Raw genomic sequence first — 21,393 nt, 5'->3', positions numbered from 1 at the left:
ACACACACACAGACACCACACACACACACCACACACACCACACACACACCACACCACACACACACCACACCACACACACTGTGTATATATATATATATATATATATATATATATATATATGGCATCTCTTCCTGCTCTCTAGCTGTTAATCTGTTCCTTTGGTAGCTCTGCTGTGGTACTGGTGGTCTGGTGGTGTCTTATAGGGAGGATTATTATGGTTTCCACCTTTAAACAACCTGGAGTTTAGCAGTTTCAGTGCAATTAGTTGCTATCTTAAAGGGAAATAGGAATCTACTGTGAAGCAAAGCCAAAATTGTCTTATCTTTTTGGTGTGTGTCTGTGTGAACACTTTCCAGCTTGACCCGTCCCTGGTTGTTTCTCATGTATTCAGTCCTTCAGAGCCTGGGAATCCATCTCTCTCCCTTCAAGGTCAAGCACAGCTCATGCATTTATTGCACAATGAATGGTTTTAGTATTAGTGTTACACTACTTATACATGGTATCAGTGTCAGTGTTAAGCTAGCAGTGCCTTTAAAAACGTACATCCTAACAACAGTGTGTGAGTCAGACAACAATGACGCACTGTGGAACTTTCTTTACTGCTATTAGCTGACGAAATGTTTGTTTACTGAATGTTCTCACAAAGTTCTGTTTTCTAGCAGAACCAATCCCTTTTCCATCAAAGACTTACTCTTCTTTTACTTCCTCTTCTGACACCAGTTCCTCATCCAGCTCTGTGTCAAAGTCTCCTCGTTCCTACTTCTCCTTCTGTTGGTGCAAAGCAGAAGCACAAACTCACTGGAAGCTTTAAAAAGGCTGCTGCTTCCACCGGCTTCAGTCTCTGAAATTAACAGCTGCGGACACAACGACAACGATGGACCTGGTAGGAGACTACATCTACCAGAAACCAACACAATATGCATTTCAAAAGATATGACTGTGTTAACTGTTGGGTTGATTTATTCCTACATTACAGGATTCTCAGGTCAACGGAGGCGTCCTGATTCTGCACCAGATCCACGAGGGAAAGCACCAGTATGAAGTGGAAAAGGTGGTCAAGTCCAAAAATGAGAACAGGAGTAAAATGTTTGCCAGGTATCAGTCGGACTTTTACATTCTGTTTGGTAGACCTTTGTTGAAGTTGTTCCTCTTTGTGAAAATGGAATGACTAACCAGTGTGCTAATGCAGCTCCTGAAGGACAAATTCACACTGAAAACTGAAAAACTTCATCAAATTTTGATTAGACTTCTGTTATCAGAGACACCAAAAGAAGAGGGGGCATAATTCCTACTGGATAAAGAGACTCTTTGCACTTTCTGTAAAAGCATTTAAAGGAAATTTATCGCCATTACTCACAGTTTTTACTGATCAGTTAAAGTATAGCTCGGAAACAGCCAGAAAATGTGAACTTTGCATATTCTTCTTCTTCTTCTTCTTCTTCTTCTTCTTCTTATTATTATTATTATTATTATTATTATTATTATTGTTGTTATTATGAACTTTATCAATTTAGCACCTTTTAAAAACAACATTTACAAAGTGCTTTACAGGCAGGACAAAAAACGAAAAGAAGGATTCTCAGGAAAACCATCGAGTGGAAAGAGAATTAAACATGGAAAAAAATTTCAAAATAAATCAATATTAAATTAATAAAACAACACCAGATAAAACAATAAAACTAACAAAAATGCCATATCCAAATATGGGAAAAGATCAAGTGGAATAAATAAAAATGAGGGTAAAATGATGAATACAAGACTAAAAATGATAACATAAGTAATAATAATATATTTTAAAAATAGAATTACTAACTTTAGACCCGTTACTAGCTGCCCTTTTCTGTTTCTAGTCTGTTTTGTCCATTTTTCTTTCATTAATTTTAATGTGTTTCCTTGTGCTCTCTGTTTGTTTATTTGTTTTTATGTGGAGTATTGATAAGTAATTGATAAGCCACTCTATATGTGTTACCTATATCTGTATGTATATATATGAATCGTGTTATATTGTCATGTTATTATAATTGTAGAGTAATTTTGTTGAGAACTGGCCAACAAAAACTTGAACTTGTTAGTGTACCTCTGGTTCATTTACAGTTCTCTCAATGAGCACCTTCAAAATAAAAGAACAGAAGACAGCAGCAGGTTAAAGATGACAAACTTGCCTTAAATAAAGTTTAGTCCAGCTGTTCTGTAGCTATATTTATTACAGACTTTAGAATCTTTTTTATATTTTCTGGCAACATTAATCTATTCATCACGTAAAACTGAATATGTGCCCTACTTGTTTCCTGTTTTTTTCTCAGGAGAGGAGACAAACTGATGCAGATAAACGGCATCGACCTGCAGGATCTCACACCTGAAGAGTTGGCACAAATGTTAGCGGAGGGAAACCCAATGCTGGTGAGTCAGTCTCTGAGGTAGAGATGTTGTTTCAGATTCTATTCTGTTAAATATTTAAAACAACAGTACACACCCTGTAAATACTCAGGACATTACCCGAAGATCTGATAGACAGAGATAGTAGCTACCTATTGAGAGTCCTGCTCTTGACAGCAAAGAAAATGATTACAATCAGTAGTTGGGTGAAGCCACATCCCCCCAACATAATGCAATAGACAGACAGAGTAAAAGAAGTTTTCATTATGGAGAAAACTACAGCAAGACTACAACTGAAGCTAGAATAATTTGAGAGAAGATGGAAACCGATGATACAAGTGATACCAGAGCTCTAAATACCTCTTTGCTTTTATGATGTATTTATTTTATTTACCTGTGTTGCTTTTTGGTTGCTTAGTTACCCGTGCTGGTGAATATTAGAGAGAAGTCAGAATTCAAGAGTGTTGTTGGCATCTATGTAAAATATGTGATCTTGACTTAGGTTTGACTTTATGATCTGTTGTACCTACGTGGAATAAATAAAAAGTTCAAAACAAAAAACAAAAAAACAACAGCACACACACACATAGGCATAAGGATGCTTTCACTTAAAGATCAGAACCATTACATTGCTAAAGTTGTGACTGAGGGAGTCTACAGAACATGTTGTTTCTGCCTTTTGTAGGAAGCTTACAAAAGTGTCAAATACAATAAAGTTGTAGAAATCCAGCCAAACTGTTTCTGTGTGGCATTAGAAGACGTTAAAGGAAAAAAAATGGTGTTAGTGTAGGAAAAAGATGCACTTGAAATGATGCTGTGGTGGATTTCTCAAATATCAATCTAAAAAATTTTAGATTTTTTTGGAAGAAGATGTAAACAGAAAAAGAAACAAACAAAAAAAAACATGGGAGAGGTTTATTGACAGTGAAGGTTGGTAAGAAATCATTTTTATTTTAGTTTTTTTTTGCAAATGATGTGAGAGATAGTGAAGTTTTGAATACAATACAGAGAAAATGTGTGCATCTGTTGTACGATCTGTCATTTCCTTCTCATCTTGTTACTCATTAAGGTTCTTCAACTGAATTACATGTGTTTGGAGATTTTCTTCATTTAAATCTGCATCGGTTTGACTTTGCATTCTGCCGGTTGCTGTGTTCTCGGTAAATTCTTCTCTGGTTTCCTGTTGAGACGGTGCACAAGGCAGGCAGAATAAAGGAACAAACTGAGCAGCCACCCCCAGATGAGGACACTTTGCGTCCCGTCTCCAAAGAGTCCACGATGCTGAACTTTCGCTGGGAGATGAGACGAGAGGAAGACCTGGAGAATGAAGTGGAGAAGCACGAAGGGAAAGAAAAGGAGACAGGGGGTGCAGAAGAGGACGTCAGCCGAACTCAGAATGAGGAAGACGAAGAGGAGGAGCAGAGAGATCTGCTCATCGTTACGATGACCAAAACCAGCATCTCTGTGGTGAGAGGAAGAGGCTGCGACAGCGGAGGTCCATGTCAGGGATGTGGCAGGATGGGATGCACCTTAAATGATGTAGTCGTGGTGTCTGAAACCAGCACAGTGACGCTCGGTGAGTTTGTAGGATTTTGGTCTCTTGTCTGTTCTTCTACAACAACAGTAGTCACTTTGTTAGTATGTTAGTTTCCTGCTTTTGTATTTACAGTATTTATTAAGCTGTTTTTAATGCATTCTAAGTACAACATATCACACTTTGTCAGACCTGGTTTTTACTGTCTGCTAAACTTTATCAGCAACACCAGACATTCATGCTTTATATTCGAAAATAAAAACTTCAAAAAGCTGAAAACTAAAGGACAAAAGCAGTCCGAAAGCAGACAATGAAAAGACAGATGGCAGAAGTAATCAGACCTTCTACTTTAGAATGTAAAAATCCTCCATTACAAGTAAAAGTCCTGCAAAATCATATTAAGTAAACAAATAAAAATAAAGAGTTTATAAGCTAAATTTACTTATATATGAAAACTCTAACCATACATTCATCAGCTGATTGTTAATGCTGCTGGATGAATGTGCAGGTGGAGCTGGTTTTAAGTTAAGTCCAGGTTTAGCTCATGAATTTAAATATCAGTATTATTATTTTAGACTTTTAATATGTATTTATACTAGCTGCTGTATTGTCACTGTGGATTTATCTCCAAAATCTCTGCAAATGAGTTCTTTAATCTGTATACATTTACATCTAAATCTGGTATTCTGGTTACAATCTGGTTTTTAGAGCATCCCGGTTAACTTTTTATATGATTAAACACCATGTCCTGGTTTCTGATCATTCTCTTGGGTATGCGTTGACTTAAATTAGTCAGTAAAACATGAAAAGGTAAATAATCAAACAAGCTGAAATAAAGGATGAGTCTGACTGTTGGATGTCTGTAATGGAAAGAAGTTTTCTTCTTGGTTTCCATTAGCAGCGATGGAATGAGGGAGATAAATCAAACAAGTTTTAGAAAGCCAGGAATCAAAATGCGTTCTTTCTGTGCTCAGTCAGCTGACATGTTTGAAAATCCCCTGCAGACAGACAATCATGGAAACTGTTCTGATCATTCATACAAGTTTTTCGTGTTGAATGCAAATGTCCTGTTAAAAATATGTTCTAAACAAGAATGAGATGAGATCGCAGAGATAGCGGCAGAAAGCAGAAGCTACTATTCTGAGAGCGAAGTTAGAAAACAGTTTTAGATCACAGTGCAACTCTCTTCTATTGGAGACACCAGTTCACATAAAGGTAAAATACTGAGTGAAGAGTCAGACTGAAGGCCTCGAGGAGAAGAAAACACATTGAGCATCATGACCGTAGAATAAGATCACCACCATCCATTGTTCTTTTGTTTCTACCAAAGGGATTTGATTCATGAAGTACATGACCTTTGTTTGATTGTTCCCTGTCTCACTTTCAGTTCCAAGAGGAAGTGGCAGTTTCAGACAGGAAAAACTGTCAAATGTTTTAATCGAGCACGTCGATAGTCACCGATACCTCAGAGGTCAATGTTCACAGAAGAGCCTCTACGTTTCACCAAATCCAGGTTTGTCAAACAGCAATGTGATCACACAAAAACGTGAATGATCTCTTCTATTAGAGGAATTGATTTCCCTGTTTTTATGTGTTTTTCTGTCTATTTTTTTGACGTTCAGAAAAGATTACCATCTACTACTATAAGTCAAATTTTATGGAAAGGAATTTCCGAGGAGTTCCAGTCGTCCTGAACCTCACCAGTTCCAACTGCTTCCTCAGGTGCTGCAAGGATGGGGACAGAGTGTTCCTGCAAGTGGAGGTAATAACAACAGACTGATAGAGTCCTGGTTTGGGCAGCTTTACTTCTTTGGTTGCTAAAAAAAAAAAAAAAATCTAAACATTTAGGCTTTAAAAAGTCTCCAGGACTCAGTCACGGTTGCTTGGGGAAAGGAAGCAGTCTGTACAAACATGCAACGTCTACTTTAAAATTGATTATGCTGCAAATTTTACGGAATGGCACAAGAGGAAGATGTGAAACTGGTGAAATAAACACACACAGTTTAAAAGTTCCACCAAAGCAACATCAGTGAAAGCAGGATAAATATTAGAAACGCAAAACCACACATCATCACCACAGACTAAAGTCTTTGAAAAGAACCAGAAGTGAATGAGTGTATTCAGTATGTTAGAAGCATACTGAATGTTGTGAAAGCTGGAGTCTATCCCAGCTGACTTAGGGTGAAGGCACGGAACACCTGGACAGGTAACAGTCTATCACAGGGCTACACTTAGAGACAAACAATCACACTAACATTCACACCTACAGACAATTTAGAGTTAACGATTAACCTGTTTTTGGACTGTGGGAGGAAGCCGCAGTAACAGGAGAAAACCCACCATGCACAGGGAGAACATGCAAACTCCATGCATGGATCTTACAGCTGCAAGGCGACAGTGCTAACCACCAAGCACTGCGCAGCACATACCATGTCAGGCATATACAATAACACAATATATACACGTTAGTTTGACACACTATTGGCTATTGTGTAGCTCCTAATACAATTTGTGAAAAAGCATTCAGTATAATGGAAAACTGGACGTGAATCTGCAAGAGTCAAAATCATTAAAAAATGTAGAACTTGTTTACTCTGCCATCTGAAAGATATGAAAACGTTTACACATCGGTAAGATATTAGGTAATCAATAACAAGTCTGTGAGGCTGTGTGTGGATGGAAAGCTGGCGTTACCAAGATCCTGTGTCAGCACATGAAACGCATGTGAAAAGGCTGCTGGCGTTTAGCAGGTTTAGTAGACGGGTGATAAAGGAAAAGCCATGATAAAGTGTCTGAAGGTGTTTGGCCATGATGGGGTACCAGAACAGGCTCGATGTACTGTGGAGTCGATTCTAATTGAGTCTCTAGGACTCTACTGGAGGGATAGACACCATTCTTCCAAAACATTTTCCTCATTTAAAGATGGTGGTGGAGAGAGACATTCAATAACTTGGTTTCAAAGCATCAGCCACCCCCACTGAGAGCCTTGGTTGCAGATATATAGTCATGTGCAGTGATTGTGGGAGGAGTCCTGGTGGTGGACCAATCTGAGGTGTGGAGGACCAGGGCTGGGAGGTGGTCTGGAGCTCCAAGCTACTCACTCCTCATGAGTGCCAGGTGGGAATCTGGAGCTCAGTGTTCGACCAGGTGTAATCAATCCACACCGTCCAGAAACAAAGGGTGTAAAAAGGCCCTAACAGTGATGTTACAGATAACTAAAAGTTAATAGGAGGAAAATGTTTTGCCTTTAATCTCATTGTTAGTTCAACACCATGATAGCAGGATTGTGATACTTGCAAACAAAATGATTAATTCTTTTGCCCGTGCAGACGTGTGAACAGCAGAGGCTGAGGCAGATCTCCAAGAGCGACGAGAGCACCCTCTCCTTCGTCTTCTACATGAAGTCTGACAAGACCAAGCAGCGGAAGTTTGAGTCGGTGCTGCACCACGGCTGGTTCATCCACATAGTCACCGAGACAGAGTGCGTGGAAATGGCAACCCTGGACGGACGCGTGGAAGAGCATTCGTTCCTCTTCGTTATTCAGAAGTGATGGAGAGTGTCTTTGTTTTTCAGACGTATTCCTAGTTCTCAGTCACGTTAGTTTAACATTTGAAAATCTTCTGTGAATTTTATTTGTGATTTAAATTTCATATGAAGAATAAATAAATAAAAGCAGGAGAGGAGCTCGTTTGTTTGAGCCATCTGGTCCGGTGACAGAAAACCAGTGAAATTCTGCTATTGCAGAAATGCGTAAATATGTATCATACAACCATGTATTCAGTTCTGTTGTTTAAAATGGTTTGTTTTTTTACAACCAATATTATATAAGAATTTGAAATGAAAATGTAATGTAATTTTCATTAAAAAAACATAGTCAAAGATTAAGTGTAAAAACCAAAGCAATGTAATAATACACATTTTAATGTACATTATCATAAGACATTGCGAGATAAATTACATAAACAGTCCAAAGAATCCAATGTATTACCACAAGCAAGTGAGTTAGATACTAAAACATGTACACTTTATATAATTGATGACTAGAAATCACACTTTAAACCTTGGATCATATTGAATGTTAACATATAAAGATGTTCTACGCTTCTATTTGCATACTGTGATCTGTTTTGTTGACATGCGTATTTTATCTGCACAGTAAAATCACCAGCTTTGGGCAACGGTGTGTTTTGTGTTTTGTAACTATAAAAATCAGTTTAATTGAAAAAAAAAAATGCAACACTTCAGCCATAGACTTTGCATTTTCAAAAAAATGAAGCACTGGCACTCTGCAGCATTTGAAAACATTATTTTCATTTTAAATTTTACTTTTCTTTTGCACATTTAAGGTGTAAAATGATAAAATCAAATTTGATATTTTAGAACAAGTATCAAATATCATATTATAAATACCCCTGACCAATAAAGGCTACATAGAATATTAAAAGACTTAGCAATAAAGACATTCCTGCAGAAATTCACATTCCAACAGTCAGACAGAAGATCAAACATTTTGAATTCTAAAAATGTAATAATCTGCAAATCAAAAAAACTTCATTTGAGAGGTAAATTGGAAACATTGTTCCTTCTGAAACAACCTTTATTAAACATAAACCTTTAAACAATGCAGTTTATGTGTATTATTCAAATGTTCTATTGAGTAAAAATATATTTTGATGGTATGTAAAGGTGTGCTTTATAACTTAACATTATTAACTATTACAGCTTTAATTTTGCAGTTTAATTAAATTATATTCTACATAGTATTATTTTTGCCAAAGACATTAGTTAATTTTGTTATTCTCAAAGTACAAGGAAAGCACATATTATTATTACAAAAAGAACACTTAAATACATTTAATTGCACTTAATGGCATCTCAAAAAAAGCACAGTAAAGTACATTTTGAATTGTATTACTTGTTGTACCACAAAGTGTAATATTAGAATAGCAGACTTTGAGTACATTCACATGGAAGTACATTTAGTATACAGCAATTCGTGTTTTTGTTAACAGAGATACTAACTATACAATAGCTGTGCGACTCGAAACTGAAACTAAACTAAAACTCTAACACATATTCACATTTAACACTTATGTTTATGTTGATGAGAGGCCAAGCAGCACTGGTGGGAAAAGTAATTATAACGCTTCACTGTCCAGTTCTTGGACGGTGACTATGATACTACTGTAGCATGAAGTAGTTCCCTTTGTTGTTCAGCTGCGTACTCAGAATCCAGTTAGTTCACTCTCACTGTCCTCATAGGCTTTGTTACTGTGTCCATCAGCATCTGCACTATAGGGATTCTCTGCAGTCACCTCTTTAGGTTTCCTACGAACACAAGAAAGACAACATGTCAAGTGGCTGATCAAACATGCCAGAAATGAGTCTCGGTCTCGAGAACAAACTCACTTCTTGCGCTCTCTGATACCAGAGATGATGAGGTAGACGCCTATCAGCACCACGATGCCCATGACGACGCCAAACACCACCAACCAAACCTCCACCGGCTGCTGCACTAGAGGGGCCAGCGTTGGCATGATATCCACAAACTCTAGCGTCTTGTCGTCTAACTTGAAGGCGCCATTGATTCGACCTCGAGATGACCTGGAATGGACATGGAAACAAATTAATTACTGCTCACATCTATTCAAAACATTCAGGAAGTATACAAAAAGTTGATTCTGTCAAATATTGCAGAGGGAAATTAAATTAAGATCCTAAAGTCACGATGCTAAAGATGCTAGCTGGCTTATAATGCTAATAATGCTAACATGCTCTCATTCAGCAGGTATATTGTTACCATGTTCGCTGTCTTTGTGTAGCATGTTAGCATGTGTGCATTTTCAAAGTTGCAGGCGTTTGGTCATAACCCAAAAAATAAAATCTGATCATAGCGCTAGAGGACAAGCTAAGGCAACAACTCAGTTACTAAAATTCACCACCTGCACCAAAATAGCTGCCGGGTCAATATATAATTGTGGAATATTTTTTGGTGCCCGTGAATGAGGACAGCAGGAGGGTTAAAAGAGTGAATGTTTTTGCCTCACCGGATGGCTGCCTCCACCTCACTCTTTGGGATGAATATGGAGGGACTCGCTGGGTCGGTCACCACGAAGTCGAAGGAGATTCTCGGTGTGGGGTTGCTGTTGAGGATGTTTTCTGCTCTGTGGGTGCAAATGGACAAAAGTTTAAAAAAAAAAGAAAGAATAAATCATGTTCCTATTTTTAGTCCCAGGATAGTGCAGGATACTGACGTGAAGTGAATGCTCTGGTTCTTCTGGCTGTAGTACTGTCTCATTGCATAAGCAATGTTAGACTTGAACAGGTACAGCTCGTTGTCATTCCAGGAATACTGCAGCACAGATTAGGTCAATATTACTTTCCACGAAATCAAACAAACTGCAGAATTTATGTTATTTCAGGTGTAATTAAGACTTCTAATAATGACTCACAGCTTCATCGCCCATTGCTGCCTTCAAACTCAGTCTCACTGTGATGGCATTCTCTGAAACTGTAAAAAAACAACAAATTCATCATTAATAATGTTTAATGAATAATGAATCTTTTGCTAAACATGTTTTTCACTTTCATTCTCCATATGTCATTAGGTCAAACGTGGAGCACGAGATATTTGGTTGAGCTATTTTGGTAGGATGCAAAACAGTAAATTGAAATTTACTGCAAATCTGTCATCACTGACGCAACTGTAACTCCGTAAGAAGCAATCACATGCGCTTTATTCAGGAAAAGCACCTTCTAGTTAGTCACGCAGTGTGACTGTGCAAATATCTGTCATTAAAGAACACCAGTGTCTGGAGGGCATTTTCCTACTTCCTTAAAAATACCCTCAGGAACTTTTTTATTTTACTTCAGTGCTTCTTCATGAAGTTGCACAGCAAATGTTTCACCAGAAGTAACATCAGCTGTGTGCGTGTGTGTGTGTGTGTGTGTGTGTGTGCGCGTGTGTGTGCGCGTGCGCGCGTGCGTGTGTGTGACAGCTTTTACGTAATGCTGAGAGAAGTAATGCTCAACTCCTATAATTTTTATGTCTCTAGGAAAACTTTTCAGTTTAGCTGTGCCTGATGTGAACTTAAAGTGAAAATACACTTAGACCCAATGAATCTTCTGTGAAGGAAACAAAACAGGACAGAAGGGAAAGGAGCAGTTCAACACGAGAAGACCAACAAACATCTGTGAATCAAATATGAAGCTCCAGCTGGTGCCATAGCGTAGCATAAAGCTTGAAAGCGAGAGGAAAGTGGAGAAAGAAGGGCCCAAATGCAGTGCATGAGAAAGGCAAGCTGCTTCTCGGTCATTCATGAAACCCTTAAAACTGTAGAAAGTATCCGTCTATGCATCCCTCCCCACTCGCTGCAGCTCGAGCTTACTATACTCAGATACCGTAAAACCACGCTGAAGCCGTACATGTTCGACCCTGAAAGTGGTTTTGAAGAAGAACATTACAGAAAGTCCACTGCACAATTTGACAGAATTGATTCTTTGGTTTTTGTCTGAAATACATGGGCGTCTAAATCAGTGTTTTTGAGACTGTCATTAGCATACTGCAGTTTCAAGGTGGAAATGCTTCACGATGGCGTTGACTGCACATTTCACTCATGATGTATCTTCCAGCATATAAAAAACACACAATCAGGCTTACAGAGTCAGTAACTTCATTTAAATCACTTCTTAAAACCCCACTTTTACAGACGTGCTTTTATGTGAGGTTTACGTTTAGCTTTATAAAGTTTTAGCGTTTTATTTTGTATTATGTCCTGCTTATTTTAGATGTTCTCTCTTGTTTTATTTTACTTTTAGCTGCCTGGTTCTTTGGTGTGATGTCGTCTCTCTAATCCTTTAATTCTCTGACTTTTTTGATTTTTAATTTCTAATTTTAACCCTCAATATTATTCTTTCATTTTTAAACTGCCTTGTTCCTTTGTTGTTATGATTGTTAATCTAGCTAATTATTCAGTTAATTTATTATTATTTATTATCATTTTTACTATTTATTTTAATTGACTGCTCTGACTTGTCTCCTATAGCTTGTTTGATTGTCTGTGTTGCATGTTTTAACTGTCAAAACACTTTGTGAACACTTTTCTTAAGGGTGCTATATAAATAAAGCTGTTATTATTATTATTATTATTACATGTTAACAAGGTAAAAAAAAAAAAAAAAAAAGATTTTTACCAAAGGTGGGCTTTAAGAAATCGTTCAACCTTCCAGGCAGACAGAAAGAAACCCAGAACATCTTGTATAGCTTGAATGACTCACTGATCTGGGAACAGACTGGGGACAGATAAGTGGTTCTGTGAGGTGAATGGATAAGGGGAAACAGGTGTGTGGGTGTGGGAAGCCAGGTGACTTAGACGGGGAAGAAAGTCCAAGGACATGTGGTAGGAACAGGAAGTGGCAGGAGACGGGTGGAACAGCAAAAACAAAGAGGGCTGAGACAGGGATCATTACAGAAACGAGTCTCCTTTGTGTAACCCACACAAAAACAGCACACTGTGACTTTAGGTGTGCCAGCATTGTGCAGCTGAGGCATTTCTCCCAGCTAGCCCAATATTTTAGGAGAAGTGCTTATTATTTCAGTGGTAGTAGTCCTCAGGATCTTTTGTACTTACATGGATCTCTGTCTGTCCTCCAGCCTATAGTCCTGCCGTGTTTCTGGTTCTCCACCTCCAGCCATTCATGAAGTTTTTGGAAATAGTCCAACAGGGGGCGGGCATCCATCTTAACATCACCAGATATCGTCTGCAAAGCCCTGGTCCAGGACTGGGACCTTCCCAGCTCCAACATATTTCTAGCACAAAACAACGATGATGATAAATTACTGTTGCACTTATACCACAAAGTGTACTATAACATGGTGAAGCAGACATTATTTTGACTGTCCAGGAAATCTAAATACAACATTTAAAGATCTGTCATTGGGGCAGCAGAAACCAGTGAGCAGCCCTCAAGGAGGAACTGGAAGTTTTGCAAACCTCAGCTTGGTTCCGGCTGCAGTAGAACCAGTGATGTCACATGACGACAAGGCGCCTGTGTGACCGGCAGCATCGCAGAGAGCTTTTTGGAACTGAAACTGGTAGATGGTTCTGGTGAAGTATCTGCATTCAAAACCAGCAACGAACACACATCAGTGACGCTTTAAAGCAGAACTGGGAGGAATGTGATCATATTTATGTCTTTATTATCGTATCAAATCTAAACCCAAATATGTGTGATTCTTCTATTCTCCCTGATGCAGGCAGAAAGCAGCAGAAAATCTAAATCTCTACTAAATTTAACTGCAAACACACTGATTGTTTACATGTAATGTGAAAGTCAGTCTAAAGCAGGGTTGTCAAACTCATTCTAGTTCAGGGGCCATATTCAGCCCAATTTGATCTGAAGTGGTCAGACCAGTAAAATCACAGCAGAATAACCTATAAATAATGACAACTCCAAAGCTTTCCTTTGTTTTAGTGCAAAAATGTTCACATTTAAGGAATTGTCTTTTTACAAAACATTATTTATTATTTACACATTAGAACTTATAGATCACATTTTATCTACAAGGGAACTAAATATTCAATCACAGGTATGTAGAACTGAATGATATAGTATTTTACTTTATGATCAAAATGACAAAAGTCAGACAAATAAAGACAAAAAAAACCCAACAAAAACAAGAGAAAATATTACAAAAATGAGACACAAAGCGGCAAAAGAACAATGAACAATCTAGATTGTTGATCAAAACAAACTGTCAGGATCTAGAAATTATTTTAAATTTATAGTTTTACTAATTTAGAGTTTGCACTTAGTGCTTTCTCTGTAACTTTTACACTTTACACAGTCACCCAGTGGGCCAGATTTGACCCTCTGGAGGGCTGGTTTTGGCCCACGGGCCGCATGTTTGACAGCCCTGGTCTAAAGGCTTTTTAATGTAGTTTTCATGCTGAATTGAAGCATCTGCCCTTCAACTTTGGTCGCTTTGCACAACATTAGCAACAAAATAAGTATATTTAAAGAATATCTGTTAGGTGTCTTTGGGTTTTTTTTAGATAAACAACAGGTATGTTTAACCAAAAATAAATGTTTGAAACTAGCTAAAGAAACCAACGCTTCCCTTTTCTGGGCTGAAACTGAACTGATAATCAGAACCGACAAACACAACTCTCGGTGAAGCATATTTTACGCAAATCCAGAGTCAAAGTTATGCTTTCATTTCCTTGAAGTAGAGCTTCACAGTACAACTGTTACCTGATGAAAGAATAGTCTCCGGATACGTGGAACAGAGCAGGGGGGTCACAGTAGCTCTCATCTCTTGGCAGTGGTTCCACCACGCCGACCAGCTCCCTCCTGTTAGAACAACACAGAATCAACACTAATACAAGCTGAAAGACCCCGAACTACACAACCTAAAACACCTCAGTATTAGCTCAATGTTTACATCAATACGTTTCATTACAGTGAAATTCAACTGAGAACTTCCCAGTTAACTGCATTATTTCCAGGTGTGTCGTATAGGCCACTCCTTACTTCATCTCCCACCAGCGTTCCATCCACTCATCTTTGGTGATGTTCCCTGCAAACACCTGCCACCTCCATTCCTCCAGCATGTACGTGAACGGCAGCGTGGCCACAATGGTGAGCGCCTGTTTCAGCAGGAAGTTGATCTCTGTGTCTGCAAGGCAAAGAAGAAAAATACACAACTAGTTTATAATACAGAGAGCAAAAGAGTTGAAGAAATCGTTTAAAGCTCTGAACACATGAAAAGATGCTAGGACACATTTTTTACAGTGTGATACTATTTCAGTGGGCTTGCTGCAGAATCCTGAAATGTTCAACATTCTGTATTTCACACAGACGGGACGAACGACGGGAAAAAATGGAACCCTGGACCCCCAAAGTGAGGATATCTGGTGAATCTGCTATGCTGTGTGGGGCATCACTGGTGGCCTTATGGAGACACTTTATGTTAATTTCTCATTCAATTTGTCGCCTGACTGTATGTCAGACTCTGTACATAGATTTGTAAAACAGTTACCGGGGGCAGTAAGGTCATGCTTTCCTGATAACCTTGATTGTGCTGAAGCTATTTAACTCTCATGTTGTTCTCAGGCCATTCTGACCCCAAATAAAATCTTGTGCCATCGTATACTTTTATGTAATCAAGGTCTATTTGGCCCCTAATTCCAAAATGAAGGGGGAAATTTGTGGCAGTGGATTGGACTGAAGTCAGACTAAAGGTATAACACAAATTTGATTGACAATTTATACTATATGCTTTAACCCTCGTGTTGTCGTCTTGAAACAGAAGTGAAACTTCTGATGTCCACATTTTCAACATTTTTGGAAAATCTTTGAAGATTTTTTGGTGGAAAAAAAGAAATATTAAAAATGCTTCTTAAGAACATTCACCAAAAAAAATCTACCAAAATCCAGCGAATTTCACTGGATTTTGGTTGATTATTTCACAAATGTTCTTAAGAGAATATTAGAAGTTTTACTGATATATATGGAACCACTTTAGATATTTTTAGGATTTTTTGGAAGACTTTTACTCATTTTTTGAAAATACTTACAAGAATTTTCTTGCTAAATTTACCTGACTGTATGTCAGACCCTATAACTATATTTATGATAGTTTTTAAAACAGTTACCAGAAGGTCCAAGGTCCTGCTATTCTGACAGCTTCTATGCTGCTAAAGCTATTCTGACCTTAAATGCTATTTGAGGGCAGCAGCCCTGAGACACACTGGAAAGTTTTACCTGCAATAGCTGATGTTTTCAGCCACTTAGAAGTAGTGAAAACAAGCTCACCACTGCCATATTATGTAAGCTCATATGGTAAACTTAGTCACGAGCGATCAGCTGCTGATTTACACATGTAAGCATATGTTTAAAGTTGAGTTTCTGGTAACCTGAAGACTGCACATCTGATGTTTATTCTCTTTTTAGCTCTGTTTTGGTTACGACCAACTCTTAAGGGAAATTTTTGGGAATTCAGCAGCTAAAAGCTCTACTACAAGAACCAGAATCTGTCTCTTGTTGAGAGTTGATGCTGGGCAGATAAAGTACAGTGAAGTTTTAAAGCTTTAAATTGAAAACCGATGCCTTATGCTGGGAATAATGCTAAAAGCTTAGGGTCCCAAAACCTAAACGATCAGCTGAAAGACGCTAAAAGGCTACATACAGCCTCGGATGAGGGTCATCACTCTTTCACATAGCTTCTGTTATTGTTAAATGATGGATTATACTAGCTTAATATTTTGGAGAAGCAATACTTCTACATCAGTATTACCATTATCGTAAACGAAGTCAGCGGGCAGGAGATCGACGCTCTGCAGGTGTTTGGGTGTTGCAGCAGAGAGGGACATGATTTCTCCGACAGCCTCGTGGAAACCCTCATTGGCTCCGTCCCTCAGAAGGTAGGACAGGTTCCGGTAAGCCATCTGGTACTGGTTGTGGCCCATTTCATGGTGCACTGTGAGGAAGTGGTCCATGTTGACCAAGGTGCACATTTTGATCCTGCAGGCATCGCAGGAGAAGCATTCGTATCAGTAGTCGTACGTTTATTACCGTCATTTCATAACACCATATCAGCTGCAGTGCACCAATAAACAGCCCGTGCAATTACACGTTTCTGATAAGGCCAGTGTGACAAACACCAAAGCCCAGGTCAGATAAAATAAAGTCAATCCTTGTCTAAAGAGGTTTATAACAGTAATTTTAATGCAATGTGACACCTGAAGAGCCATATTAAATTAGATTCTGTATTTGAACAAACTTTATCACTACAGGCATTACAGTCAGTGTTGGTGCAACTACCTGAATTATTATTTTACAACTAAAATTTGGATTATCTTTATCAGCAGGAAAAAAAAATGACTCAGAGTTTAATCAGTATCTCTGCTTCAGCAAGTTCATATTTAAAGCTCTCATAAATATGAAATGATCTACAGTTAATTTGCACAGCACAGCACTAAAACAATCTGAGGAAATCTGTGCTGAAGAATATGTTCCAGCGTGGCTGCATGTGTGATTATATATATGTCTGCAGATCTGTCCTACCTAAAGTCCTCTCTGTTTCCCATGTCCCAGGCTGTGGGGTGGCAGACCACCTTGCGTCCATCCTCAGGTTTCACCAGCATGGAGTTTGTCCAGAAGTTATCAAACATCTTGTACAGTCCCACGGACATGAAGAACTTCTCTGCTTCTTTAAACATTCTCTCCTCAGTCCAACCCTGAAATTCAAGTCAACATTTGATAGATGATTTCAGTCCCAGCTGAAAATTTTAACATCTTGCATGTTTCCATTTCTTTATTGCCGCACCACACTATATTGAAAAAAGAATTTGTAACATTTCGTATATTGTTTTTTGCTTTTATGTACAGAGAGAAAACTGCGCCATACCTTTGCCACCATGGTGTTGCTGACATCAATATCTGGTTTGTCAGGGAAGGGGACTGTCAGAGGGTACAGGTTGGACCAGAATCTTCCCCACATGTCACCTGGAAAACAAACAAATGAGTAAAAAGGATATTCTTCACTCTCTAAGTAGACAAGAAACATTTCTTTCCACAGTGGTCAGTAGCTAGTTGAATGTTGCAAACTGGTGGGATGAATTAATTGAAACCCTTAATAAGAGGATGCAGCAATTCATTTCTTCTAAAAGCCAAATATTTGCACTTCTTTTTCTGATGCAACAAAGTGGTAGTGATGAGACCCAGACAACAGAGGGAGACAAACTTCAGCTCTGGACTAAAAACTTACATTCACATCTATGTGCTTCCTTAGCTGTGTTTATTATGTCCACAAATATCTACTCTAAGATCTTTCTGATAGGTAGATTATGTGATGGGAAAACATTGCATAAGCTACTTAACATGAAGCAAACATCCCATCCAGCAGAGGATAGGGCAGGAGGGCATTAAAGTGCAAAGATAATTGTTTAGGTGTGGTGCTCTAGAGGAGGATAAGTACATCACGTGTATGTATTTGATGGAAATCTATTTTTGCAGTTCATAAAACGTTACTATGACAAAGGCTTTCTGATCAGGTAAAGCACTCATCCAGAAATCTGAGATAGACAACTGTCCAAGCCACCGCCTTAAACCAGGATGACTGTGCACTTAAATTACATGGTAAAAAACACACAAAGAACGAGAAACATAACAGGAGATACAGAAGAGTCAGCTGATTATTAAACTGGCTAATTATTGGATGCTATTTAACATTTTTCTGAATATCACTGTTGTATTTTGTTTCTTTCGACCTGATTTCCAGTAAAGTAAATTAATTTAAAATGTTTGGCTCTGAAGCAGCTGAATCTCTCTGTCTATACTCAAGTAACTTCTGACCAACAGCACTCTATGGTTAGTTACACATCAGGACTAATAGCCAATGAACACCAAAGGATAAACAGTAAAGTTTTCATTTCATAAAACACGTGCAAAAAATAAAAAATCTACAAAGGCATTTTAACAAAGTTTTCTGTTTGAATTCCAAACATTTGTTATCAGCCTCTTTGATTCCTACAAATTGGTCTCAGTCACCTGAGAAAAACCTATTGGTGGATCCATAGAACAGACATGAGGGAGACAAAGAAAACAAAGACAAACAAAGCATAGCAAGATCATGGATGAAACATGACAAAAAAGGAAAAACGGAAAAAGGATGACAAAATAGAAAAATATGAGTGTACAGTGCCTGTGTGCATATCCCAGAAATTAATATTTATAAAAGTATTATTATTATTATTATTATTATTATTATTATTATTATTATTATTATTATTATTATTATTAATAATAATAATAATAATAATAATAATAATAATAATAATAATAATAATACCAAGAATATAACACAATGTGACATAAAAAGCACAACATAAGGAAAGAAAAATGGGAAAGGATATATTGAATTTTTATTCTGAATAAAAAATGATTACAATTTTTTTTGTCCCCTTGTGTTATGTCCATGTCTAAGTTGCACTTTCAGACTTTTAAATTACTTTATTCTGTGGAAGTTAATCATAGTGGACGGAAAGTGAAGAGCTTCATTATAAAGTGTTTCCCTTTACGTGTTAGTAAAGCTTTGAATCTTCCACGATGATGAGCTTTTGAGGCTGTTGATTTTCCCAAATATGCTAATTTTTGATGGCAAAATAAAAGTAAGAAAATGACAGTATTTTAATATTTGCAGTTGAATGCTTCCAAAAGGACTGATTATGATTTCTGTACAAAATCCTGCACGTACCGAGCAGGTGGGCCGGCAGAGGTCCGTCTGAATCGATGTGTCCTGGGTAGGTCTCCATCAGCTTGGCTCTCACATAAGCATGCAGCTCCTTGTATAAAGGCAAAATCTGTGGGGAAAAAAAACCAAACATTACTGCTGGTAATTAATCTGCACAATCAATAACAAACTGTACATTCTCTTTGTCGTTAATGTGGATGCACTGAAGCATGAGACACACATAACGGAACCAAATCCACTGACAAGGACGCACCTGTTGGTATATAGAACGGACGTCATCCATCAGCTGATCCCCGGTGTACTTGTACAGAGCGTCGTCCTCAATGGTCTCATAGTTGTATCTCCAGTAAGCGCCATAATCTTCAAAACCTGCGCACGTAAATGTGTGTGTAAGAAAGAAGTAGATCCAGCAGGGGGAAAAAAAGAATATAAGGTGTTATTTTCTGTAGTTCTTTTGAGAATATAATTGATACAGACTTCCTTTTGCACAGCCATAACCATGAACATCACATCAGGCCGACAAACCAGCAGAGGCTCTTGGGAGGAGCCGTCACGTATAATCACACTATCAGCCCTTTGTGTTCCTATCAGACACTCACATACAGTCTGGAATATTAGTTTATATCCTTACAGTTCCTTGATAAGCTGATAGTCTGCGTTTAGACCTTGACACTCGGATGTTTCCTTCATTCACACATTAAAAGTTTTCTCTGAATTCATCACCGTTGAGTTTGGCAGCTTCGTTCTTCAGGTCCACGTAGTCTTCGTACAGAGGCCTCATCCTCTGGCCCACCTGTCTCCTCCAGCCCTCCCACACATGGAGACGCTCGCCGTACTTTCGGCTGTTAGCCATCACGTCCTCCAGGCCTGGAAACAGAGAAAGACACAAGTCAGAGACGGAGCAGAGCCGGCGTTGATCTCAGATAAATGTTGCACTTTTCATCAAATCTAAAAGAAATAATAAATAAACAACAAGTATGATAGCAGTGGTGGAATTTCGTTGCACTAAGTACATTCACTCATGCACTATACTTGTTCTGTTTTATAATAATCTGTGTTTTGAAGCTATTAAATTGCAGAGGGAAATAGGGTATCTTTTACTTTACTATATCGAAAGTGTATGTTAGTTTTCATTTCAAGATATAATAAGTAAAATATAGGCAGTGTTTATTAAAATGTGCATTTTGTTTAGAATCAGTTTTATCATCTGTATGTAAGATTGTTAAAGCTTTTAGCCATAATATTAATTTTTGATACCTTAAGTACATTTTCCTACTAATTTATTGTGTACATAAACATCTTGAACTATTTCCACCACTGTAAGGCAGGGGTGTATAAATACCATATCACCAGAAAAATGTCTCACAAAGCACCAAAGGTAAAAGTAGACCACTTGATCGAGATAAAAACTATCTGTGACTGATGTGTTTCTAAATATGAGATTATTAGATTTCTAATATTGATGCAAGAATGTAACGTAATGCTAACAGATAAACTACTGTATACAGGTAGGTAGTTAAATCCCATGTCACTTGTTTGTTGAAATATTGGATAATTTAACATTTTTGGCTCAAGTGAGAAGTTCAAAAGGGGAAAATCTCATTTGCAGAAAAAATAACAACTAAAACATTTAAAAACTGTGGCAGGAGGATCCAACCCACAAGTCAAAAAGACTGGAAACTACACTTTTGCTGTAAAAAGTACAATATTTTGCTCTAAAATGCAGGAGAGTAGAAGTCTATGAAGCATAAAAGGGAGCTAACCAAGTAAAGTTTAAGGACTTAAAAACTGCACTGAAGAAAATGTTCTTAGTTACTTTCCACCAGTAGACATATGAAGGTGTGAGTCCATATTTAAACCTGTTTTCTTGTCAGAGTAACAAAATAGAGAACTAAACATTACAATTCTCTCAATAGTATCTAGGTAAAACTCTTTGTTCCAGAACTTTATTAATAATTATTTTCCTCCCCAGAGTGGCTCAGTTAATTATAACATGACAGCTGCAGGTGGACAAGTTACAATAACTGCTACTTAAGTGTGTAAGATTGTACCTGGTTCCAAAGTCTGGCAGTTCAGAGGGTCGTCGATCAGACACACCGTCGCTGTGCTGTAGATCGTACTCATCTCACTCATCACCTTATTCAGCTATAAGGACATTTTAAAGAAAACACAGGGAAGAAATGTTTACTTTAATGTCAGTTAGCTCAAGAGGAAGGATGTAGTATA

General features: G+C 37.9%; 2 protein-coding genes across 3 annotated transcripts in view; one reads left to right on the top strand and one right to left on the bottom strand.

Annotated features, from left to right (window-relative positions):
* Positions 1 to 776: 776 nt before the first annotated feature.
* Positions 777 to 8,018, top strand: il1fma (interleukin-1 family member A). The gene is made up of 7 exons (XM_023268389.3): positions 777 to 883; positions 977 to 1,095; positions 2,304 to 2,400; positions 3,565 to 3,952; positions 5,298 to 5,423; positions 5,533 to 5,672; positions 7,240 to 8,018. The coding sequence occupies exons 1-7, from the start codon at positions 875 to 877 to the stop codon at positions 7,459 to 7,461; spliced, it is 1,101 nt and encodes a 366-aa protein (XP_023124157.1). The 5' UTR covers positions 777 to 874; the 3' UTR covers positions 7,462 to 8,018.
* ace2 (angiotensin I converting enzyme 2) overlaps positions 7,812 to 21,393 on the bottom strand; it is a 68,025-nt gene continuing 54,443 nt past the window's right edge. For both annotated transcript variants that reach the window (XM_055005083.1, XM_023268388.3), the window contains 16 exons: positions 21,219 to 21,312; positions 19,891 to 20,034; positions 19,421 to 19,536; positions 19,171 to 19,276; positions 17,323 to 17,420; positions 16,980 to 17,152; positions 16,210 to 16,436; positions 14,445 to 14,589; positions 14,166 to 14,264; positions 12,905 to 13,027; positions 12,542 to 12,720; positions 10,364 to 10,422; positions 10,166 to 10,263; positions 9,959 to 10,075; positions 9,321 to 9,515; positions 7,812 to 9,239 (listed from right to left, as the gene is read on the bottom strand). In XM_055005083.1, coding sequence (XP_054861058.1) covers positions 9,137 to 9,239; positions 9,321 to 9,515; positions 9,959 to 10,075; positions 10,166 to 10,263; positions 10,364 to 10,422; positions 12,542 to 12,720; positions 12,905 to 13,027; positions 14,166 to 14,264; positions 14,445 to 14,589; positions 16,210 to 16,436; positions 16,980 to 17,152; positions 17,323 to 17,420; positions 19,171 to 19,276; positions 19,421 to 19,536; positions 19,891 to 20,034; positions 21,219 to 21,312 — 2,076 coding nt within the window. In that variant the 3' untranslated portion in view covers positions 7,812 to 9,136. The remainder of the gene's footprint in view (positions 9,240 to 9,320; positions 9,516 to 9,958; positions 10,076 to 10,165; positions 10,264 to 10,363; positions 10,423 to 12,541; positions 12,721 to 12,904; positions 13,028 to 14,165; positions 14,265 to 14,444; positions 14,590 to 16,209; positions 16,437 to 16,979; positions 17,153 to 17,322; positions 17,421 to 19,170; positions 19,277 to 19,420; positions 19,537 to 19,890; positions 20,035 to 21,218; positions 21,313 to 21,393) is intronic.

Source organism: Amphiprion ocellaris, chromosome 1 (genome assembly GCF_022539595.1).
Source record: "Amphiprion ocellaris isolate individual 3 ecotype Okinawa chromosome 1, ASM2253959v1, whole genome shotgun sequence".
Classification (NCBI taxonomy): domain Eukaryota; kingdom Metazoa; phylum Chordata; class Actinopteri; family Pomacentridae; genus Amphiprion; species Amphiprion ocellaris.
The sequence above is the reverse complement of the archived record's forward strand: the minus strand, read 5'-3'. Positions and strand labels throughout refer to the sequence as shown.